The sequence below is a fragment of the Gouania willdenowi genome, chromosome 1 (genome assembly GCF_900634775.1).
Source record: "Gouania willdenowi chromosome 1, fGouWil2.1, whole genome shotgun sequence".
In the NCBI taxonomy this organism is placed as follows: Eukaryota; Metazoa; Chordata; class Actinopteri; order Blenniiformes; family Gobiesocidae; genus Gouania; species Gouania willdenowi.
In genome coordinates this window covers 39995286-40021328 of record NC_041044.1, presented here as the reverse complement: position 1 = coordinate 40021328, position 26043 = coordinate 39995286, and the positions used below count along the sequence as shown (strand labels likewise).

The following is a 26043-nucleotide window of genomic DNA, read 5'->3' as shown; positions in this document are numbered from 1 at the left end:
TCCTTACCCCTTTAGCACCGAAAAAAATATCTGTAATATCAGGTGAATATCTGTAAAAGTCACGTTTTTCTATTAGCTCTGTCTGCTAGCGTAGCATCTCTTCTTCACTGCAAGATATCCGCATGCCAACCGACCACTGGGTTACCAGCGCCCTCTGCTGGTCCAAACAAATATGTGACCTAAATACAGTGAAATGACTGTTTGTTTTTGTAAGTCCAATTGTTAAGGCACAAAATACATTTTCAGTTGCACTTTTAAAAATAACTATTATGCAGTTTTGCATTGTTTACTATAGAACCAGAATTTATATTAATAGGCTTTTCTTCATTTGTATTATTCCTTTATTTATTTCATTCAAGATTTATTTTTAGTTAAATTGCATTGTTTTGAATAGTTTATCAAGGGATTCTTTTGACAATGAAAAATAAAAATAAAACAATAGATTTTTATAGTTTTTTTCCACCAAAAAATAAAAGAATATTTTTCAGTCATCATTTTTCTACAGTCCCATTTTGTAAAATAAATTGTGAGAGAACCGTATTGTGAACCCAGTATCGTGAATCGTATCGGGAGTTGAGTGAATCGTTACATCCCTATTGTTTACAATACAAAATATGTTTCTAACATTTTTACTCTTTAATGGATGGTCACTGGTTGTTTTTCTAATATCTCTGTCTTTCAGAGCGCACTGTGAAGGGTTACATCAGACTAAATCTCTGTCATTGGACACATGGGTACCAGGCTGTTGTTTCTGAGCAGATTCAGTAACACCTGAGCCTGACTTTTGAGGTCACACTAAAGTTCTACGAGACTGTTTCACCACATAAAAAACAGCCATATTCAGAGAGGAGAAAGTAAATGAGCATGCAAATGGAAGATAACAGATAAAACTATCGGGGGAGTAGGACTAAAGCTGTGATTTTATCATAAAAAACTTTAGAAGAAAAGTTGGAGAAGAACTAGCTGTGATGTTGATTCATTGGTCATGGGTGGAATAAAGGTCGAGCCTGGGATGCTGCTGGGATTCAAAATCAGTTAGTGCTTCTTCTGGAATGTAGATGAGCAGTAAAAGCTGTACATCTTAGTGTTTAACAGAGTTAGTAATGCTTGTTTCTGCCATGAACTATCAGTACAAAGCTCATTCCTGACATAGCTACTGTCTCGACCTCTCTACCTCATTCCTGATTTTTAATTTTATATCCCACGTTTTTATTGATGATTCAGCCTCGGAAGCATCTTCACCGCTTTCTGTTTTCAAATTCTGTACAAATAGTTGTTTTTTCTGCATTATCACATTCCTGTGTGCATTTTTTACCGATCCTTGTACAGTGATTTGCAGGGTTGGGGTCCATTACATTTTTCAATTACAATTACATCTTCAATTATCCATGTCCATTTACAACTCAATTACGATTACAGTGAACAGCATTTTTTCCAGTTACAATTAAAATTACAATTAATATTTTCCTGCTTAAGGTCAATTACGTTCTCAATTACTAAAGTTCAATTACAATTAATCACAATAACTGTGCCTAAAATAAAATAAATAACTTCCTCTTGTGTTAGCTTTCTGTTAGCATCTCTTATGATAACGGGTGAGTTTAGACCCATGTCTTAAATCAGCTGTAAAATACGTTAAAAATGTGATCTATCACCTAATTTGTTTTTAATTCCTTGGTTCCCTTGTAGGCTTCTTTATCCATGAAAACATTGGTTTTAATATTCTTGGTGTGGATGTCTGAGCTTTTTTTTTTATGTCAATACACCTCATTTACAATTGTTTTTATAACGGTAAACGTTGACATGAAAGACATTTTAATAATTGTTAACTACAAATGTGTAAGACATATAACTGTACTTGCGTTGATTAAAATGTAATGAACAGATTTTGTAGAATTTCCATAGAAATGTCCATAGAATCTGAGCTCAATTATGATTACGACAGCAGCATATTTTTGTCAATTTCAATATATATCTACGCGATTACTACCAATTACGCAATTACAATTATAATTGACCCCAACCCTGACTGATTATTACACCTGCTGTGATTCAGTATGGTTGGACTTTATTATTTATGTCCTGATGTCACCTTGTTCCTATACCAGATGCAAAGGATCTGTTTATCTCATGTTTACTTTCTCCCGCTGTGCACAGCATTTGTGTTTCCTTCCCTGCACAGCGATGCCGACAAGGCGTTGATTATATCTTTCTTCCTGTTGCTCTCTAGGATGAAAAGAACCAAGTGCTGATCACCAACGCCTGGCTGCAGCTGGTGCGTCTCCTTTACAATTTCTATTTGTGTCATCACTCTATAATTGTTCTTATTCAGGAGGATGTGGGTCACATGGTTTCTGCTGCGTATACATAGATATACTATACATATATTGAATATATAATTAGAGGTGTGAATCATATACAAAAAAATGGAAGGAATGAATTGCAAATCTGATGATAATTATTCACACACTGAATTATCAAGTTAATGCATAGAAATTTACTGTGAACACAGAAGAATGCGAGTGTGAACCATGCAGACTTTAAAGATTTGGGCTTTTTTAAGTGTTAAAGACCAGTCCAGTATTACTAAAATTATTAGAAAAATAACCAGGATAGTCCATTGGAATAAAGTGCAAATAATAATCTAATTTATAGATTTAGAAAATCCAGTAACAATATGAGAGAAATGAATAAATTTGAAACGTTTACACTAAAATCTGTTCAGTCACAAACTATTGCTCTTTTACATTCAGCTGCTGAGGCACAGCGAACATTATCACATTAATGGAGGAGACAACAGCAATCTTTCTAATTATTACTATTATTATTATTATTATTATTATTATTATTATTATTATTATTATTATTATTATTATTATTATGTTTTGTTTGGATAATAGTAATGGAGTTTTAATCCTTTAATGCATAATTTAAAGATTTTTTTGTTGTTCCTGAACAAGATAAATGAAAAAATATTGTCTGTAATCACTCAATATTTTATATTTTGTATGCAGTTATACCACTCAGGCATTTAACATCTTATTTGTTAACGTTTCTCTTACTTATAATGCACATTTTCTCATAAATTTGAAAAAATCTTTTTTTTTGTTCTTTTTCAATAAACTAAGGTGGATAAAATTACACAAAAAAATAATGCAATAATATTCACAGCTCTTAAAAATAAAAAGTCTATAAATATTTGAATATGGACTTAGCCTCCAAGTCTGTTTTAACTGTGTTTGTTTTCTTTACTTAAAGTGTATTTTTGATAATTGTGGTATAAAATGATGTCCAAAATCAACACTTTTATAAATTCATGTTTCTATTTAGGGTATAATCATTAATACTATTCAAAGCTTTATTTGTCTTTACACTTGATAGGATGAGATAGTGTTGTTTTTCCTGCATCCAGATGACTAACACAATATAATGTGTTTAGATTGGTGCATTCATGCCTACACACACAGTGGTGGATATTTCTTTCAAAGAATGTTTAAAACATTGACAGCCCTATGTAGCAAAATTATAATATTTTAATATTTTACACAACTTTGGACTTTCTGGCAAAATGATTGGCAAGCAGATGATAATCTTTGTTTGATATGATTGTGTGTCTACAAATAAAGTCAAATTGAATCTTTAAAGGCTAAGTTGACCAAACCTTCAGAGACTACTGACCACAGTTAGGAACGTAAATCATTGCCACCATCACTGCTGACCTTGTCATAAAGATCTGTTTCCTTTAAAGATCACGTCAAGTTAACTTCCACCTGGAGAACAAGTTATGAATGGATGAATTATTCAAGGATGCATCGCTTTAAAATGGATGTGGCTTCACGAGAGCTTTGCCGACGCAGCAGTTTTTGAAGGAGATTCGAGCAAACTCATTGATAGTCAGCGAGTGTGTCAATAAGGGACAGGCTCACCTCCACTGCATTGTGGGGTATTTTAGGATTCCAGATTTAGCACCACCACCTACTACTACCAACTACTACCAGTTTCCTCAAACCGATAAGAGCAAGGTGTCATCGAAAGCTTAGGTTTAGTTTTTGCACGTGTGCAGCTCAAACTATGCTCTGACCATTGCTGTGTGCGTCGACTTATCCTTCAGACACACACTGGCATGCACACACAAACACAACAGCTCATTCAACAGTAGCTGGTTAGGTAACAAAGTTAATGACACTGCGTTTCTGTCCCCAGTGACTTTTCCAGCTTCTCTGAGGATTCCAAGTTGTTGGCTGGGGAGCAAAGAAATAGGATTTATTCAGTGAGTTAGGAGCTCATTTCTCAAAAGGGACCTGAGAGGATTCTGACTAGACACTTAAACCTCTACTGGCTCTTTATATTGTGGAAAAGCAGTCAACATTTAGCCTAAAACTGACAAAATATCTCCAAATATGTGGGCATTGTCATTTTGGAGATTTCAACTTATCAGCATTCACATTTTATGTTGACATCACGTCAAGATTACTCTTTGTATTTCCGCTTGCATAGAAAGTCTATGGTGAAATAACATTTCAATTCAATCCTAGTTACATGCTAGTTTCTAAGAAGACCAGGAACATTACGGTGAACCATTTTGACGTTAGACTTACCAAAGGAGAATTGGGACTTTGAAAATGTTGGTGGACGCAGCATTTAACGCTACAATCATCCATCTTACAACAGATAATAATAATAATAGCTTGGATTCATATCCCGCTTGTTTCAAGGAGACTCAAAACCATTACAGAAATCATTATTAATTTAAACCAGTCCCAGCAGTCATACTGGTGAGGGTAAGCTACATTGTAGCCACATACTGACAGAAGCCTGGCTATTATTTTGTGCCTACGGCCTCTCTGACCACCACCAACATTCATGCACAATTCATAGCCATTCATACGAGGCAATGTAGGTAAAGTGCCTTGCCGAAGGACACGACGGCAATGACTTGGATAAAGCAGGATATTAACCCCCAACCCTTCAAATATTGGATGACCCAATGTACCACTGATCCACGGTCGCCTGCGCCTTCAGCTGAACAAGAAAGACACCTTAAAACAAGGAAGTCTACGCTACCATGACAACCATTGGATGCCTTTGACCTGCTCAAACCAGTTGGAGTTACGTGAATGAAGCACTTCCTTGAATAATCACTATGTCACAGTTTGTCAAACATGTGGACCTCCACATGGAGCTAGTAAAGTTCACATATATTAATCATTCAGTTGAGCTGTCTTTGTAGTTTAGAATAGAATAGAATAGTCTTTTATTGTCACGGTACTTGGTGGTACAGTGAAATTTGAGAGATGCTCGCATAGAGCTACAGTACACCACAGAGCATAGAATTAAAAGACAGGAGCGAAAACAACAACATTGTAGTTTGGGTTAATGATGCCTTTAAGCTCCGTCTGTAAACTCCTCACTTTGCCATAAATAGTGGGTTCTACAGCCTTGTAAACGAAGTCTATTCCATTCAACAATATTTGCAATTTTACAATCTAGATTATAACCCAATTACCTTGAAGAATGGAAAAACAGACATATGTTAGCTGATGCTTTATGATATTGTTGTAGTAGGTGTTTAATGCAGGGTTGATGTTCAGAAATAATTCCAAAAAACAAAGGACACCACCTCAACATAGGCGGAGTTTGCGAGGGGCAAGGGCATCATTGTCATTTTTGCATTATTATATATGTTACACACATTATGTTTTCGCGCAAATCTCGAGACGGTCTGTATATTTTTTCTTCGCCTAAGTACCTTAATATTTCATCCTGCAGGTTTAGCCTCGACCGTTTTTTCTTGTTTGACAAACTTGTTCCAAAAACCCTCAAACAAATCCTTCTTGCTTCCATATCCATGAAGTGAATTTCACACTTTTGTGCTTGCTCTAAATTAGTGACGCTTTCTTAAATTTCTCTTACATAACCACAAATCTATTCATAGACAGCCGCTGCTGTACATCGCCCTGTGTCCTCCTCGTTCTACTGAAACATAATAAACGATGAGCCAGCTACAATTAGCTCTGTCAACTGAGTTGTGCGTCTCACTGCCAGCAGACATAAAAAAAAGAAGAGTAGTGATTCAGTGATTCAATAATTTGTGGATACAAGTGTCTGAGGGACGAAGCTTTGTCTCGGAACAAAATCTGATTTTCATTTGATTGTGAAGTGTCTGAGTGCACAGGCAGCACAGCATCAGTTGAAGCTGCGTTAAAGCTCACACGTGAAATAGTCCCAAGAGCACGGCTATTTTTGTATGCATGCACACGCCCACAATCTCACATCCACGTACAGGCAGGAACAGATGAGCCATGTGTACAGTGAACAACATGCGCAGTGCAGTGACACTGAGGGTAGCGTGGCCCACGGCTGCCACATCTGAATGCCTCAGTCTATAAATGTACATAACCTCTACAAACAAATAAAGACATAATTATACACACAGATTAGTAAAAAGATGCAACACAAACACAACAGATTTACTATGTCAAGGCAAGTGTTTACAGAACGGTCATTCCATGTTATTTCAACATATTTTCCCACGCACTTTGGTGTGTTGTTCCGTGATTATTCATTAGGCACACTGTAAATGTTTAGTTGGATGAACACTTTTTGAGATATGGCAAATTTAGTGAGGGAGGTGTATGTATAGATTTTTGGGCATCCTTATTTTTGTTCCATTTGCAGCTTCCAATATCTCAGGATCTACATCACATAGGAAAGTGAAATTTGGCATAGTAATACAGCTCCACCTACTCCCTGAGGATATACAAAAACATCGGCTATACATCCTATCTGGTGGACATGCCAGCTCCTCAAAATTGGAAAAAAGTTTGTCTGGGTTTGGGTCTGGAACATGTTTGGGCCTTCAGTAAACAACCTAGAATACGTCTCAGCGTCCTGTATTTTGATCAGCGTAGAGCTATGTACATATACTGTTCACATCACTAATGATAATATGCATTGGTTCTTGGGTGACAGTCTCTTGAAATCTGAAAAAAAATAATACTTTTTTTTTTTTACCACTTTCATTGGCCCATAACTACATGTGGGAATGTAAGAAAAAATCTGATCTCTGTTTTAATATATAGTATAAAGTATTCATCTTTCTTGGGAAATTCTGCATTTTTATTTTGGACCACAATTATGGGGCTATTTCAGCACTTGCAAATATTGAAAATCCTTTACAGTACATGAGGTCATTGTAGCTTGCCTCTGCTGTATGTGATGTCGTTGATGAGATATTGGAAGTTGAAAAAAAAATAAGGTTGCGCAAAAATTGACATACAGTATATCCCCCTCACTAAACTGGCCATATTTCAAAATGTATTAATCTGATCAAACTAAACTAATTTACAGTGTGCCTATTGAATAATCAGTTAACAAATGGTAAACATTTTTTGAAATGACATGGCATGACCCAGAAGTAAATTTGGAGGCATGTCTCACTGTGTGTGGCACTGATAATATGTATAATGTATGAACATTTATTCATTCTAATGTCCACTTTGTCCTCTGCAATGTCTGTTTTTTTCACCGCTGCTCCTTCTGGGACGCAGAATTGTGACGTTTATCACATTTCAATGATGTAAAAGTTGGAGAAATGCGACCTTGTTGTTCAGACAGCGGTTGCATTCAAAAATATCAGACACCTATTGGATTTAGGAGCATCTATGAAAGGGGCCTGGGTTGGATTTGAAAAAAATGTGATTTTAGCCATTTAAACTGTCTTTAACACATCAGATACAGGTTTAATATGGGCAAAAAAAAGGATTTGGGTCACATTTACCTGCAGTCTGAAATGTGCTTTAGTCTGTCACTGAATTCAGGCTATAATTGAAGAGTGAGCATTAAAGCCAGAAATTGCTTGGCGGGGTCTCAATGTCAAGTTAAAGACAAAGTGTTGCTGCCAATTACTGTATGATATCAGCCTTAAGAGAACATGTTGGACTCTGCAGGGTTCAAGATGGCTTTTATTCTTTAAAATTATCTAAATTTATCTTGATGTATTCAGGAGAAACTGGGTATGACGCACAGATGATGCATTACCTGTTGTCACTGCACCAACTCTGACTGTGAGGCACGCTCAGCTGTCAAAACTGTGAGTGTAGATGTCACAGGCAAACAAACTGAAGCACATCAGTGGAATATCAATTTCTTCAACAGACAGCAATGACTTGTCCTGGATTTACCTTCTGTCTTTCTGCCACATCTTTTAGCCACTGCTTATATGTTTTATGTAATTTGTCTCGATCTTGTCATCTTCCTCCAGCATTGGACAGATGTTTACCTCACCTGGAACCCTGACAGCTTCCCTGGGGTTCAGAACCTTCGGTTCCCCTCCAATCTGGTTTGGGTTCCAGATATTCTCCTCTACAACAGGTGGGCCGCACTGCTAACTGTTGTCTCATCATTAATCCTGCCACAGAGGAAGGTTTGTTTGGAGATAAACCTTTCAATACATGTCCAAAGTAGAGAACTAGCATTTCACCTGATACATGTTGTTTTCAAGGAATGCTTATTTAAAGCTACTAGGGACGATCATTTTGTTTTACACAAAGACGTAACAACATGGTTTAAGCCTCAAAGATCAATGAGTCAAAGATCTTTTGCTCAAGAGTGTGTTTTTGACTTCACTGTAAACACTCTCTTATTGACATTGTCAGAAAAGTTTCATGCATTGCATTGTGGGATGTGGAGTCCCGTAAACGGATGCATAGAAGTTTTTCTACTTCTTTCTTACCGTGATTTCTTGTGTTTGTTCACAAGACAAGGACGACAATAATTCATTGGTCACACTTTAGTTGAAGTTTTATACATAAGGCTGACATTACGCTGTCATTTTCCGTCATTAGCATGAATAAGGTGTCATGAAGACTGTCATTAAGTGTTGTTTGCTAAATTCTGACACCTTTGGAGCTATGTTGGCGTTTTTTGGGTTAGGTGGAGGGATCTAGAGGGGTTAGGTAGGGTTAGGGTAATGAACGACACAGGGTAACAGGTGTCATGTCATAATAATGACAGCGTAATGTCAGCCTGTATGTATAAAACTTCAAGTTAAGTGTTACCAATTCTTTTGACTCCTTTTTTGTTCTTGTATTCCTTTTCATATCACCTCACTTTGTCAGACATTCAATGTCGGCCGCATTCAGATCTTTATGTGAAAGCCCCAACGTAAACCTCTACCATATACAGTATATTCTGTGAAAACACCATTTTTTTGGGAAGTCACTTTTTTGGTGGCAAACACAAAAATCACAATAGAAAGTAAGTTAAAAAAAACACTTCTTTCTATCCGTTTATAGGATTCCACATCCCATAATGCAATACACGAAACCTTTAAGACAAAGTCAATAAGAGATAGTTTACAGTGGAGATCAAAACAAACATTTAAGCTGCAATTTCAACCTTTTACATATTTTCTTTGAGCAAATAATCTTTGGTTTATTGATCTTTGAGGCCGACACTACGTTTTTAACTGATATCGTCTCCAGCGGCTGTGGTTTAACAGCAGTTTCTCCTCTGAATATTATTTATTTTGATTTTGCGCTCAGCTGTTTTCTCATCTTTTTTTTTTTTTTTTTTTCTATTACTGTTTCTAATCTGTTACATTTGAAATGCATTCCCAGTGCTCTGTTTACCTATTACACAGTGGGTAGAAATGCTCCCCAGGTAAAGTCTCTCCATGGATTAAAGCAGAGCTTTGTAAAAAGGATTGAGTCGAATCCCTCAGAGAGGACACTAACAGTGATGTGTGAAATGAGCTGTGGATGATAAACTACTGGGAAAACTGGGATGATTTTGCTACAATTATATACAAAAAAAAAAGACTGACAACAGAATTTTTTTAAAAATAATATTCATTTCCAGCGTCAAATGTATACATAGTTTATCATTCTATATCGAGTAGGTTTGTGTTTATTTTGATGAGAACGAAAAAAAAAAGAAGAGAAAAGGATGATGAATATGAATGAGGAAAAAACAAAGATAAAGAAGTGAAATGTATTGTCTTATATACATGTGTACATGAAATTTACTGTAAATACTTACAATTAGGTGGACATTTACATATTTTCAATGCAGCTGTAACTGACAGCAGAAATAATTAAAATTAGAATGTTTTATTTCAAAGATGGATAAAAACTTGTCAGAAGAAATACATTAAAAAATACATAATCTAATATTTAATTAGGTTTTGTTTATGTTTAAAGCTGCAGTATGTAGAATTGTGAGACTTGCGCACAGTGACTTCAGTTGGTAGCCACTAGTAACTCTTAAAACAGCTCATTGATCTCTGATTGGCTGAAAAGTAGCTTAAATACAGAACAAAAACAAGGAGCAGAGGTCCAGAGTCCTCTCAGAACACTTTGAATTAGAATATGCTCAATGGTGATTATGGATTCTTGACTAAATGATGCAAAACAAACCCCTCAAAAACACCTTACAGACTGCAGCTTTAAATGTTTTACATATATACACTATGGGAAAACAACTAAAGGGTAATAAACCTCTATTTAAATACATACCAAAGGATATTTTTGTCTTCTTTGGTTTATTTGACTTAAACAAATATTTTTCTGATGTAGCGCACACACACACACACACACACAGGTAAAGGAGAGGGGAGATAGATGACACAATATGGGCTCCTTTAGGGACATTGAGGACTCTTTTACGAGTAGAAGATGGTGACGGATTTCCTGCTTGTGTGTGTGTGTGTGTGTGTGTGTGTGTGTGTGTGTGTGTGTGTGTGTGTGTGTGTGTGTGTGTGTGTGTGTGTGTGTGTGTGTGTGTGTGTGTGTGTGTGTGTGTGTGTGTGACAGAGTGGGAGTAAGAAGGGGAAGCCACTGTTGGACAAGCCTGTCCAACAGTGGTGATACAGACCATTAAGCAGCTTACAACTGGGAATTAATGAGGCGATTACTGTGACGATAGACTTTGTTCCCGACAAAGATCCTAAAGATAACTGAATTACATCAGAAAACCATGTGTGTTCCACAGAAATGCTGCAATCTTACCAAAATTGTTGTTTTTGGAAACGAGGCCTCATCAGTCACAATTAAATCTGAAATCTTCAATGATGAGAGAACAAGCGATAATTGCCATGTCGGTTTGCATTTACAAGAATTTTGCAAAGTATGTGAAAAACTACAAACCCAGAGCACATTTTCTGATGAATATAAGGTTTAACTAAATGCATGTTGACATAAAAACAAATGACACTGTGTTACACAGTGAGTTGGGATGGATGTTATACACGCTCATTATTGAAACATATTTACACTGACTGTAGAGGTTCAGTTTTATTAATGTGAGGTAATATAGTATAATTATATATACTTTTTATTGGCTGATAATGACTTTTAATTCAGGTATTGGAAATTGGCTTTTCCACCAATATAAATAATCTTACTTCCGTTGATTTACAAGCACTCCTACAGTTTGTCTATGTCTGTGGGTTGATCAAGGAAGCAAAGCCTGTTATTAGATCAGTTAATTATATCAGCGGAATGGACAATACTTAAAGCTTATATCGCCCAATGCCCATAAGGGGCTGATAATATTGTGCATTGCTACAACGTAAAAATGAGGATTCTCTGGTGGGTTGTTGACACCTCTGCAATAGACAAACTACCGTAGCTTTGTAAGCTAAATAATGCAGTTTCTTAAAGGAAAGCTATTTTGCCACTTATCCATGGAGGTGGAAGAAAAGGGATCTGAAGAATAATAAGCAGGTGGTCATGTTGGAATGACTGCTTGATGTAAACTGGAAACTGGAAAGATTCCCTATTTTGTTTGGTTATATTTGAAATGCATTGTAGAACCTATTTTCGCCATCCACTGAAACGTCCCTGATTACACTCAATCACCTCCGATATCCACCCTTCTTCCTCTCCTGCCTCTGCACAGTGCTGACGAGAGGTTCGACGCCACGTTCCACACAAACGTGCTGGTAAATGCTTCAGGATCCTGCCAGTACCTCCCACCAGGTGAGGGCTATCACATGACCTGGAATGTCTCTTTATCCTTGTGATCAACCAGTGCAAAAAACCACCTAATGCTAAAATGTTGCACCCTAATATTGTTCATTGTCAATAAATTGACCAAACTGACAGAGCTGTTTAATTTAAATATATAGGCATGTTCTACAGCTTTCATTTGACCTCTGCTCATAAGATAGTTGTACATATTTGTTAATATGATTATGGGCTAGTCACAGTTCCTCTTGAATCACCAAATCCAATGCAGGGATAACATGAGCACATTGTGGCTGTAACGACACACACACAGCACGCACATGTGCTGTTGGGTTCAAAACTATGATGACCACAACATCTTTTCCATAACAGACTATTTTCAGCACTTTGAACTGTCAATGTGTGGCTGCATTTGAAGAGAATTAGCTCTTCTCTGACAGATATGGAGTCCAGTGTCATGTTTCATTACCAATGTGTCATCTAGGTTGAAAGTCATTCGGTTCAACACAGACATTAAAAAAAAAATCTTTGTATGTATTTAAAAGCCACAGATAAGTCCAGCATGATTTTAAATAGATAAAAATAAGATGTTAATTTGTCAGGTAAATGAGTCCTAAAGTTAGTGTTCTTGAAGTGTTTCCGACTACAAATAATATGGGTCAATGTCTGCATTTTTGCAGTTGTCTGACACATAAGACACTGGAACAGATTTCCAAAGAGGCGGAACATCAGTGAGCTAACGCTTAATGTTTGAAGTCAAATTACAATATTAGTTGATCAGGAACATTTCCAAGTGCCATCACATTAATGAAGTTGAAGAATAGTAGATCAGGGCTGGTCTCGAAAGTCTTGACAGAAAATCCAGAGTCCTGCCAGCCTGAGACCGTGACCAGATTGTGTAAAAATGCTCTCGAGTCCAAGACAAAATCAAGACCTTCAAAACTTTTAGGTCTAGAGTAGGCTACTACACCACTAGGGGTTAGTACTTCTGCCTCACAGTTAATGAGGCCAGGATTCCACACATGTAACACATGGGGCCTTTCTGTGCATCCATGAGCTCTCTCTGGGTAGTTTACAGCCTAAAACCTTGCATGTCTCTAAGAATCTCATTGGAACGCAGTCATACACACACTTTCTCACTTCCTCCCAGGCATCCTGAAAAGCACTTGCTACATCGATGTACGATGGTTTCCATTTGATGTGCAGAAGTGCGACCTAAAATTTGGCTCATGGACCTACAACGGTTGGCTTCTGGACCTGCAGATGAACGATGTGGACATCTCCACCTACATTCCCAATGGGGAATGGGACCTTGTGGGTAAGTGTAAAAACAAAGGCACAGCTTGGTAGCTTAAGGTCCCGTTTACACAGTATTGTTTTCAAGTGAAAACTCAAAGGTTTTACAGAGCAATAGCGTTTCGTTGCTTGAAAACTGAACTTTTTATAAACTGGCTCTCAAGTGAAAGTTTTTTTTAAAACGCTTCCCCCTCCGTCTCAATGTAAAAAGGGAAACAAAATGTTCTGTGTTAGGGGCATGCGCACTGTGGGGTTCGCTTTAATCGGACCTACATAGTTAGACCTGACCTGGCCCCTAGCCGTCAGAATACAGGTTCATTAAGCCAATCTCTCCTTAATCCTGAACCCATTGCTGCCGACACATCCGTGCGTTGCGCTCACATGTAGGCGAGTATCGTTAATAAATCAGCTTTATTTAATAGCCACTCATTCTGCGTACAACATGATAGCATGTCATGCTACATGCTACGTACTGGTTTAATGCTGCAACACAAATTACTCAGCAACTTGCTCTACATACTGTGAGACACAGAGATCCACGAGTCATTTGTGCATTTTATAAAATATTTTCTTCATGTACCAGAGAACAGTCATCCATTCACCACCTCAGCAAACATTTGTGCTTCATCTTGCGCTTCTTGAAGCACATCACCTGACCGTTCATTCACTGCGCAGAGTCTTGAGCTGAGTCTAACCAGAATCCATGTTGAAAAAACAGAAATTAAGCCCAACCCCGGGATCTGTCAAATAGCTCTCAGAAAGAGTGCAGCACTGTGATTGTGGTCAGAATGTGGTGCAGACATGAAATACGTCTCCACTGACCAAAGTGACGGTGAAATAAATCAACAGAAGTACACAAACACTGTTACTTGTGTTCGGTGGAAGTGTCTCTGCGCATAGTTTTTGATGCTTCTCTCGTTCTCATGTAATCAGAGATTGTTTTGAAAAATTTTGCTGTGTGAAAACTGAAGTTTTTGGAAAACAAATGGAAACAGAAGCAAAACGTTTTTGTGTAAACAGGGCCTTAAAGTTGACAACATCCCTGAATGAATGCTGTCTTTTTGTCACATTCCAAACGTTCTCCAGGTGTGCCATCGAAGCGGAACGAGCTGTACTATGAGTGCTGTAAGGAACCTTACCCTGATGTGACGTTCACGGTGACCATGCGGCGTAGAACTCTGTACTACGGCCTCAACCTGCTCATCCCCTGCGTGCTCATCTCTGGCCTGGCTCTGCTGGTCTTCCTGCTTCCTGCTGACTCGGGAGAAAAGATCTCACTCGGTACACAAACACATGCACGCACAGCCTCACGCTAACACAGAGTGATGATGATTTATGGTAAGGGACTTGTACACTAATCCCATGGCTGCAGATACTTATGCCACACGCTAACCCATTTATTTGCTGATGCTGGGTGCTAATATCTGTGAATCAGCTTTCGTGTTAACTTTAATTTAGTAGCAGCAGAATGAAAGTTCCATATTAAACACAGCAAAGATAATCACCTGGACCTGAAAATGCCACAATCTTTCTAAAGGCCACTCAGTAAGACAGAGTTAGGAACACATTAAAGTGGAATAACAATGCTTAATATTCCAAAATATGTCCACAGCTTCATTTCACCTTTTTGAAGTCACCAGCAAGATTTAATTTGGGTTCACTGTAGTCAAAACTAAGACGTGTGTTGAAAGCGATCTTGTGTTTGTCCTCTTTCTTTAGGCATAACAGTGCTGCTGTCGTTGACTGTGTTCATGTTACTGGTAGCAGAGATCATGCCTGCCACGTCTGATTCTGTTCCTTTGATTGGTAAGATTCTCCAGTTCTTCTTTTACTTCTACTTTTTGTTTTAGGTTCATTTTAAGTTCACTCACTGTTATAACCTTGGTCACTGAAATTTCAGCAAATCCAAATCCTGAAGCTATAAAAAAAGAAGTGAAAATGACGATGTTTAATTAAAGATTACAGCCAAACCAAGCATGGCGTGCTGATGCAGACCAGAGTAAACTGTGACACGTTTATTCACAGTGTAGATCTACACTATGCTAATACAGAATATACAGTATATAGTCAGTGTTCCTACCAGGGCACAGGAAAATATGTGCGAATAGTATCAGTTTCATGCTTGTGATAATCCTCTGAGGCTTCATGCACGTCTCAGTTAGATTACCAAATGTTAGTCACCCTCCTACCAGCTCCTGGGGTGTTCTGACCTCTGATTGGCTGATCCCCTCTGACTCATCAACCAAGTTACTCAGTGACAGTCTTTTAACAACAACATGTTTGTTCTTGGAGTTTATTTTACAAAGATAACTCTTTATTTCACAGATGAAGATCTTTGACTGTCCAACAGGAGTCACACTGCTGTGTTTTTCTCTTTCCTGTTCAGCCCAGTACTTTGCAAGCACGATGATGATTGTGGGCCTGTCTGTGGTTGTAACTGTGCTGGTTCTCCAGTTCCACCACCATGACCCCCATGGAGGGAAGATGCCAAAATGGGTAAGTGCATAACATTGTTTTAAATAGTGGATTCGTTAAAATTTGGAGTGAGTTTCAATAGATTGCTGTAGAAAAAAAAATAAAAATACATAACAGATGATTTTAATGTGATTTCATGCCAGCAACTTTTACTAACTATGAAGACTTTATTAACTATGTGGGCCAAATAAAAAGTAGTTTGATCTTAAGTGGGCTGCAAATTTTAGGCAGGAAAACAAGAAATTTTAACATTAATGTCCAGAAGTTTGCACTTTGATGTATAAATGATACATAAAAGGCGCCAACAATATCAAAGCAAGATTTTCTCTTATACATTTCTTTGATTTTTGTGACCAATTTTAATTTAATTTAATTTAATTGAATTGTTATGTCATGTCTATTTTTACTTTCTCTTGCGGGTTGAATTGAGTTTGGACACATGTGTCTTAAAGAATGAACAGTAAACAGTAAAATCCTTATGTCCCTATTGTCCACTATTTTGATACCAGCATGTGTTGGAACTTTACAAACTAAACTTCTGTATTGGTCATCTTGAGGTGAATGTTATGCTGGAAACGCTATAACTATTATTATGGTCTGTGGGCTTTAAATCCCACATTTGGTCAAGAGATCCAAATCACTAGTCCTTTGCAAGTTCTCTAGCTTATTGTGTTTCTTCTTGTAGGTTCGAGTCATTCTCCTGAACTGGTGTGCTTGGTTTCTCCGCATGAAGAAACCTGGAGAGGAAAGAAAAAGTCCAGTGGGCTCAAGCAGCCCGTCCACCTACAAGTACTCCCAGTCTTCTCCGCACCACACCAGCACCAGCAGCATCCAGATGAGCACCATAGCAGGACAAGCATCCAACCAGTCCACCACAACCAACGGAAGCATGAGTTTGTACTTCGGCTACCATTCCATGGGCACAGAAAACCCAGTGTTCCCAGCCGGCACTGAGTCCAGTGTAATGGTCTGTGGCAGCGGGGGCGGAAGCAGCCACCACAACGGTACGACTCAGCACGACATCCATTTGGATCAGACCAGGACTTTGCTGCTGGAGCACATTCCAGAAATCTCGCGGATCTTGGAGGAGGTGCAGTATATCGCCCAACGATTCCGGGAGCACGATGAGGGCGAGGCCGTCTGCGGGGAGTGGAAGTTTGCAGCTGCTGTTGTGGATCGATTGTGTTTGGTGGCCTTCTCGCTTTTCTCCATCATCTGCACTTTCGCCATCCTCATGTCTGCCCCAAACTTCATCGAGGCAGTTTCAAAAGACTTTACATAGGAATGATGTCCCTGTCTGAAAGGCTAAGGAGGGGAGGATGCTAAAAACACAGAGCAACGCTAACACTCCTCTCCATCTTTCTTCCATGTGTGTTCATCATCTATGTCTTTGTGTAATGATAAAGAAGCTCGAGTAACATCACTTTTTATCCTTTTTTCTTCATAACATCCTGCTCACTCGTTTAATAATAACACATCATTTTAAATGTTTCACATCTGATTGGTAAATGTATTTAAAGTTGATCAGACTTTTTTACTGAAAACTAAGAAGTAGGGCAAACTTTTCAGTAAACAAGCTGTGCTAAACATATTAAAAGCTCCTGGATACAATATATTTTTGACCAGATAAACAAAGTCTAGGCATTATAGATCAATAAATGTAATATTTGCTTGAAAAAAAAACATTAAAAGGTTGAAATTGTGGTTCGAAACCTTGTATCCATCTCCACATTAAACACTTTATTTATTGATATTATTGGAAAAGGTTTTGCGCATTGCATTGTGGGATGTGGAGTCCCATAAACAGATGCATTAAAGTATTTTACTTTATTCTAACTGTGATTCTAGTGTTCTAGTTTGTTCATGGTATTCCCCATGATATAAACTCACTCTGCAAGACATTCAATTTCAGCCGCATTCTAAACATTCGCCATTGTTTTGCCTATACTTAGAATCTAAGAATACAGAAGAAATGTGCTGGGAAGTCACTTTGGCAGAGTTTTTTTGGGGGCTAACAATGTAAAACACTGTTTTGCTGTAAAATAATTGTGTACATCCTTTATTCGAGAAAACATCTGTGTTTAAAGTGCTTGATGCAGACAGTGTTTCTATAGTTTGGGGATTCATACTCAAAAGAAGAAGAGACAGAGACTGGAAATCCTGTTCCTAACCAAACGTATGATGATGTTACCTCCATAGAGATGCATCTGTAAAACTCAGCCAAATACAAACAGCTCCTTCTCTAATCTCCAACCATAACATGCAACAAGGATTAAACAATGACCTTATGTAACAGAAGCGTGTCACACTTTGTATCAACTCACCAAAGGAGTTTTCTTCTTTGTCTTCTTTGATCTGGATGGATTCTCACATACATGCCACCATCAGGACTGGGATTCTTCTGACTTGGTGTTTGACAATGGTATTGATTAAGAAACAACGATGGACTCAGAAGTAGTCACTGGACCAACTTTTTATTATTATTATTATTATTATTATTATTATTATTATTATTATTATTATTATTATTATTATTTTGTTTTGCACAGCATTGTGCATTCTCAGTAATTCAGTTGATGGGTGTGTAGGAAATGCGGTTTTTATGGGGGTTTTAGTAGAAAGGAACATTTGTACTGTCTCATGGTCAACACTGACCACAAGAACACAAAGTTAAGCTGAATTGGTATAAAATGATCTTTCTATAAAAAATTTTAAGCCCATGCTAATGACAGGGATCTTTATTTTACTATAATTCCCACACTAATGGGTTACTGATCTCTTAGCTTTATGTCAAACAGACAAATGCAAGATTTTCTTTAAATTTGGTGGAAATTGAGTAAAAATTAAAAAGTTAAAAAATCCACCAAAGGCAAGTTTTGCCTCAGAAAAGACTTGTGGTGGTTCAATGACTCATGAGATGTGAATGAAATAGTGGCCTCATTGTATATTAGTTAACGTGAGGTAACAATGTCCCCAGGACCTTTTCACTCATTGCCTACACTTGTTGGTGTATGTTTGGGTTTTTCATCTTTTTCATCGTGACAAGCTTAAAAAAAACAGAAGTGTTGGAAACAAAGAGACATTGGTAAAACTGTAAATCTTTGATAATTAGCAAAAGATAAAATCAGACAAAAACAACTTGTTTAAAGTTTGAATTCTGTTTACTGTGTTAGAAAAGACACAATGTGATGAGATCTTAAAGTGATTCACTTTTCATTCACCAGTGTGTTTGAACCCACTGCAGTGTTTTCTTTACTTTGTGCTCTGTAAATCATGTATGGTTCACTCTCCTGTGAATAATGTACACACTTGCTCACTATATGTGACTGTTTTAAAGAAGAAAAAGAAATAAATGTAATTCTTGATGCTTTTCCTGTTTCTCACATCTGTAAAAACACCATTCGTGAAGTCGACATCCAGAACAATCACTCCAAAAAAAACATTTGTTACAACTAGAGGCTCTCTATGATCATCTGATGATCCTATTTTATTGATTAATGTACGTATGTATCTTTCTGTTACTTTTTGAAAGTCCTCACTTTACTGCTGGACTATGCAATTGCATAGGTCCCCATAGGCCAGTAGAACACACCAAAGTGAAATCCAAGAAATTGTTCTTGAATATCTCTTTTGGACAGGAATATTTCTGCTGAATTGAAACATAATTCAGAGAAGTTCAACTGTTATTAGGGACACTTTCTTAATATAGCTGATGCGCAGCAATAGTTGGGGCCAGGCAATTAGATGCAAAATTAGGAAATTCTGAGAAACAAGCACAGTTTACAGCAATGAAAAAGGTGGTATTCTAATGCGTATTTTAAATCAGTTGAGGTTTGAACTCAAATTTTCTGAGACAAGAGGTGTCACTGAGATTATTAGCATATGGAAATGTCACCTGTAGCTTCACTAATTGGCAAAGTCAGTCACCTGTGTGCAAGACAGCAGTTGTTACCATTTAAAAGTAGATTTCAATCCCAAAAACCAAAAAAATTACATAGGCAGCAAGGGGATGTTGGTACTTTGTTTTGAACAATGATTTATTGATGCTTAAATGTCATTTTTGCATTGACTCATAATTGTTAGCATGGGAGCAAAACTAAAAATGCTGTCAAAGAAATTCCGTTTTTGAGATAAAGTTCTAATATTTTTCAAACATGCTCTACCGGTACAATGACTCCAAAATTTTGTCTTTTTTTTTATAAACATGGAAAATGTACACATTTAGAGCATTTACAAGTATTATGTTTAAATGACATCATTTTTTACAGTCAAACAATTTTCAATAATTTAGAAAGAATTAGAACTCTAGCAAGTTTGGTGTCAATTAATCAAAAAATTGTGGGAAGAGACATGTTTAATACATTTTACAGTTTCTAAAACAGGTTTAACGTACAAAAGTTTCTTCAGTGTTGGGGCAACATTTTGGTCAAATCTGTAGTTCATATGGTTGATTTGTTGTCAATTATTAAAGTTTTGAACTTTAGAGGCTTGCAGTAAAATGAGCATTAGAGAATGACACGTTTTTGTTAATCTTCCTGGACTTTGTACCTAATTTTGTCTCTCCCTGACCTTTGCTGCATAGCAGGTATAAATCTCACTTTAGTTTTCTGTTGTGACTAGTTTGAATATCTTGCACACATTACTGGTTTAGAATATCAGGTATGAGATGAAAATAAATATAGAAAAACAAATTAGTTAGAAGTGGAAAACGTTTAATAAGGATACAGATATGAGTGGTTTACAAAAGTCAAATTCTCAATAACTGTTGAAAAAGTGTGATAATTATATGCTCTAAATCTGTATACTCCATTTTCTCCATAGACCCATCTGTTTCAAACATCAACAGTGTTCAGTGATTTAATCCATGGAGATGGAAAAAAAAAAAAGATGCTCGCACTATAAAAATAAACTGTGCAAATACCAGTACAGTAAGTCCATAGTTACTCATCATAATATGTGATCTTGGCTCAGGAGAGGATTGATTAGGGAAGGAAATGATTCAAAGAGCTTAACCGGTCAGTGAATGATGTCAGCAGAGAATCATGACTTCAGTTAGTGAATGGGAGTACAACGGTGCACTAGTTAGAGGGAATGCACAGAATACACATCTAATGTCTGTCGTTGTACAACTGCAGAACAAAAATATTGTGAGAGCTTCTTAAAAGACAAACAATGCATCTTCACATTTTAAACCTTTAATGAAATCTAAAGATGAATAATAAAGAATGTGTTTATTTGATCAAAGAGTCAAATAAATAAGAGATGATTTATGAAAGTTAATGAAAGTTTTGATAATGGGAAACTATTAAAACCTATAAAATCAGGGCAAAGACAAACACAAACTGGATACAAATGAGATATTTAGGATACAGGTACTAGAAATTCTGCAATGCAAATTAATTATTGGATGGATACATTTTCCTTTTTTTAATATAACATTTTGTAACAGGCAGAAAAAAGATCAAATCTGTCTTCCAATTCAATGCATTTTGCTTAGTAGTTTTTTGTATTTATGGTACTATGAGTATTAGTATCGGTACTCGAGATCAGCAAATACACACACTCATGTATTGGTTTGGAAAAAAGTGGTATCAGTGCATCTCTCATTATTATAGTGCTTAGTTGTGATCATCATAAGCCCTCACTAATGATGAGTAGGATAAACTTTATTAGAGAGTGTCACAGTACAAGTAGGGGAAATAAGGGAGGGGGAGTTAGGGGGGCATTAAAAGGAAAGATTACAGCGACGTGGCACAGTTTCTCTAATTGTGCTACAGCCACAATACAATCAATGTGTAATTTTCAAATGATTCTCAAATAAAGAATCGTGATTTAAATTGTCTTGTCCAAGAAAGCAGTTTTTAGATCCATCCAAAGGAAGGTAATCAAGGAGAAAATGATCTCCTCTGGTGGGACCTTTAGTTTTACGGGGATATATTGCAAGCTGGTAACGTTGATTGTAATGTGGATCATCTCAGACTGGAAACAAGTCCGGCTTTATGGACTACTTTATCCCTCTTTACTTTCCAGAAGAAACCCAGTTCTCCTTGTGCATTGATTTATAAGTACTTGTTGCTGTTTTTTCTTCTATTATTACTCACACACATAGTTATAGTTACCACAGACATCCATACGTAGAGTTTGCGGTTGGGCAGGGGAAGCATTTGTGCCATTGGTGGTCAAAAGCTGCCATTACAGTTTTCCCAAATTCATTTGAACAATATATAAAACAGTTTTCTGCTGCTTTCATTCTAACTTATTACTGTTAGTTTCATGTCACAGATATTAGTTCTACCTCAGGTGTGTAATATAACTTTTCAGTGAGATGGTCCCAAACATTTGAGTCTTTAGGTTGGTTCTTCTTCTGTTGTGCAATTCTTCTTCACAATGTAAATGGTGAAGCGACACCACCCAGCAGTTCATGTATGGTACACGATAAAAATTAAGCAGAAAACAATTTTATTGTAAATTTACAAGATTAAACAATGTGTCGACAAAAATGTATGTAGTCAACGTTATTAAGTATGTTACTAATCATCTGTGCATTATTGAGCTGCATTGGTTTGACTTCATGTGTTCGAAAATCTCCAGATGCTCCAAGTGACACAAGCAGGCTGCTGATATGAGCGGCTTCAGTGGTGGAAGTTTTTCCCCCATCAGATGATCATCATCATCATCATTTCCCCTCCTACTCAACACATGCCTTTAGCTACCCACCCCTCTCCATTTGTGAACATGAGCATCCATGAGCATGTCCCATCTCTGCTCATCCATCTATTATATCTCTGCTGTGTGTGTGTTTGTCCTGCTTCTCCCTCAGGCCTGTGTACTGTTCATCACTGAGCACATTTACACAGTGACATATCACTCAGTAGGAATGGAGTGTAGCACATGGTGGTAATGGCCCATAGCATTAGAAAATATGCCTGTACTGCACTCATCATGTGTCAAGCCACTAAAAACACATGAGCACACAGAAGCGGCTGACTCTATCATTTATTCATCAAATCCATCTGTAGAAGTTTGGATTTGTGTTGGAAAATCTTAAAGTAAAAAAAACAAAAAACGTGCGTATAGTTACGGGTTATCCTCTTGTGAATGCTCAGTCGTTCAGTTGGCAGAGGAGTGCAGAGCCTTTTGATATCCAATAGTCGCAGGGTCTCTTGGAGGGAAGCATGACTGTCACGACAAAATTAGTCGAGTGACCTAGAGGGAGAAAGAAAAGTTCAACAAAAATTTTTATTTCCTCCAGGGTTGGAATTTCAGAATTCCATACTTCTTCCACACCTACATGTACATTTCTAGATGTCTCAGTAGGGAAAAAACTAAAAGAATAAAAAATGTGTGATATTTGAGTAAAAAGATGTGTATCATCAAGTAAATAACAATTAACTGTTTGTTTGTCTGTTCACAAGAATACATCAAAAATACTAAATAAATGTTGACAACATTTTACCTAAAGATAGACTTTATGCAATGGAAGATTCTAAAAAATATTGGAGGAGATCTGGATCAATATACTAATTCTGGATCAGTTTTAAAAATAAAAAAATACCAATCTCTTGCAAAATGGTAAACAATTTGCATCTCGGTTCATAATTGATTTAATTTGACTGAGTTATGTTGGGTTGGTTCCTCTATTACCCCATTGAATGGATCCAGATTACACATTTGATTGTGATTTTTCAAAAGAAATGGCATGCCCATACAACTGGAACTACTGTATTAGTATTAGTGGAAATGGACATTTCCTCCAAGCCTTTAAAGTGTGAATGACCATGGTATCATTAATCCAGATAATTGCCAATATCTAGCAAAGAGGATATTTGGTGCTTGGTGGAGGTTTACTCTCTCTGACTGCTCTTGTTTTAAAATGTTGCACATGTTGACAACTCACAAAAGATGTAAATCTTGATAGAATGCAGGATTTCTCTCAGCCTCAATATAAAATAATGAAGTAACAAGAAAAACATCTCTTGAAAATACCTCAGCAATATTAAGGCCCTTATTCTTAGCTATAGATACACAGCTAGCAAGTGTTGGGCTAAATTAAATAGAGACATTTAAAAAACATATATTTAAGTTCTGTCACAGATAGCTTGACTGTAATGTTCAAACAGGTCCAACATGTATCGTATGTTGTAATGTAAACAATGGCATTGTTTAATGCTGCAGTATGTACCGGTGGTTGACAAAGTCCCGGCTCTGGCTGAGGTCTTGTACAGAGGCGCTGGATAGAGGTCTGGCTCGGGCTCGGAGTTTAGCTGCGGCTCAAAGTGCACCACGGGCAGCATTGCGTTCATGACTCTGGGAAGGGAATCTTCCATCACCATGTTGACGTCATCCCAGCGACTGGCATCCATGAACATGCCGTGTACAAGCACGCCGTCCTTTGGCTCTGGCAGCTACGTTCAAAAAATACATTTTTAAAAATGGGCTCAAAAGAAACAAATGGTTAAATGGTTCGACTTTCAATAAAATAATCAATTTACTTCGGTGGGGAACAGGAAATACAGTAACCTAAATCAGTGTTTCTCAAATGGGGGTATGTGTACCCCTAGGGGTACACAATGGCACTACAGAGGGTACTTGAGAGAGAGAAAGTGGAGAGAAAGTGGAAATTTAACTAAGAAAGCATAAAAATATGTGGTTTTCTAATGTTTATCTTTAGTTAAAAATGATAATCATAATGACGATGATGAAAATAATCTTGATTTGAACATGAACTGAAAATACAAGTGTTTGTCTTGTTTGTCTCAGCCAGGAGATGATTGAAAATGATAAAAACTATAGGGAAAAAAATCTGTTCAGGAAGCACCAAATACTGTTTCATTCCACTTATTTCAAATGGAATTCTTTAAAATATTGTGTTATCACTGAATTATTATATCATTGTGCTCTATAGTTGTTGTTTCATAGTATTCTGATCAAACTGCTGTCGTCGGACTAAGGGGGTACTAGGATTCAGAAATAAAGTACTAGAGCCAAAAAAGTTTGAGAACCATTGACCTAAATAATGTGAAAAGACTAAAGTGGGATACAAATAATTAATTAATTGAAGCTGATCATTTAGTTATAACTGAATACAGAATTCTCAAAGAAAGCCAGTGCTACCTAGCAACAATGATCTCTATTTTGGCTTGGCCCCTTTACAATAAACAAACTCCTCTCTATCCGTAAAGGAACGGTGGAGGACAAATGTGGACGAGGTAAACAGATGAATATTGGATGAGTGGAAAGGCAAGCAGCTTTAAAACCCTCTCTTTGCTCAGCAAAAATAAGATGTTTGGAAATAACTGGTACACTAAGCCTCTGCCATGACACCCCATCGACTCTCTCTAGGCCATGATGAGAGATGATGAGGTGGAATCTAATTTAACTAATTGGAAGTGAACTGCCGCTGGGTGGAGCATTAGTTAACAAGCTGGAAGACATGGGTTTGCTGCCTGATGGGTTTTACACTGCAATCTTTATCTTCTCACATTTAAAAAAAACATGCTTAGCAGGTTTGAGATATTTGATGATACTTTACTGGGATTTTTGGAGTCCTAAAACGATAGGTATTGGTTGTGTGTAATTATCTGTCACTTGGGTCAAATTGTACCTATTATTTAAAAACAAATGTATTTTTTATGAAGAAGTGTTGTTGATTGATTCAAGTTTTTTTTTCTGTCATCTAGCTAGAGAAACACCAGCAACCGGAAAAAAAATTGAGTGACTCCCACTATGGGTTGAAACCCTTTTCTGTTGGTAGATATCTAATTTTTTATAATAAGTTTCTTCTTAAAATTTTTTGTACAGTAAAGTTTCCATTTACTTGATGGCTATAGGCGTCACAGTAAAATCTACAATTTGTGCGTTTCTTACCTCGTTATCCAGGTTCAGTTTTGCGTCGACAGGCAAAGTGTGGAGAGCTTCACAAACTGCAGCTTGGTCTCTGTACGCTGGCACCATGTTAAAGCGAAAGCTAAGCTCATCAATGGGCAAGTTGTAACGTCGAGCATGATTCTGCAGCACTCCTACAGGTCAATGAATGAATGACACCAAATCATTAGAATACTACCAAATTACACTTTCTAACAGTTATGCTTTGTATTAAAGGCACAAAGTAATAACACAGCACCATTAATGTCCTCTAAAACTGTGTACATTGTATCACATTATTGGTTTCCTCTTTGTTTAGATTCAAATTGAAATTCAGATGAAACCTAAATTTCAATTATTTACCAAAATGTGCGTTTAGAAAATTCTAAGAAGCCATTGCATGCCTCCAGAATATTAAAAGATGTTTTTAAAATTAGCC

The 26043-nt window shown here is 37.1% G+C and overlaps 2 protein-coding genes across 2 annotated transcripts in view; one reads left to right on the top strand and one right to left on the bottom strand.

Annotated features, from left to right (window-relative positions):
- The window catches only part of LOC114462785 (neuronal acetylcholine receptor subunit alpha-7-like), a 46275-nt gene extending 28915 nt beyond the window's left edge, over positions 1 to 17360 (top strand). The window contains exons 3-10 of the mRNA XM_028445777.1: positions 2231 to 2275; positions 8264 to 8373; positions 11902 to 11981; positions 13120 to 13287; positions 14352 to 14546; positions 14985 to 15071; positions 15652 to 15761; positions 16426 to 17360. Of these exons, the coding sequence (XP_028301578.1) occupies positions 2231 to 2275; positions 8264 to 8373; positions 11902 to 11981; positions 13120 to 13287; positions 14352 to 14546; positions 14985 to 15071; positions 15652 to 15761; positions 16426 to 17022 (1392 nt within the window). The 3' untranslated portion in view covers positions 17023 to 17360. The remainder of the gene's footprint in view (positions 1 to 2230; positions 2276 to 8263; positions 8374 to 11901; positions 11982 to 13119; positions 13288 to 14351; positions 14547 to 14984; positions 15072 to 15651; positions 15762 to 16425) is intronic.
- A 4980-nt stretch (positions 17361 to 22340) lies between these two features.
- Positions 22341 to 26043, bottom strand: part of LOC114459400 (dynein heavy chain 6, axonemal-like) — a gene marked incomplete at its 5' end in the record, with an annotated part of 57828 nt that continues 54125 nt past the window's right edge. Inside the window, 3 exons of the mRNA XM_028441683.1 lie at positions 22341 to 22946; positions 23923 to 24145; positions 25608 to 25759. Of these exons, the coding sequence (XP_028297484.1) occupies positions 22843 to 22946; positions 23923 to 24145; positions 25608 to 25759 (479 nt within the window). The remainder of the gene's footprint in view (positions 22947 to 23922; positions 24146 to 25607; positions 25760 to 26043) is intronic.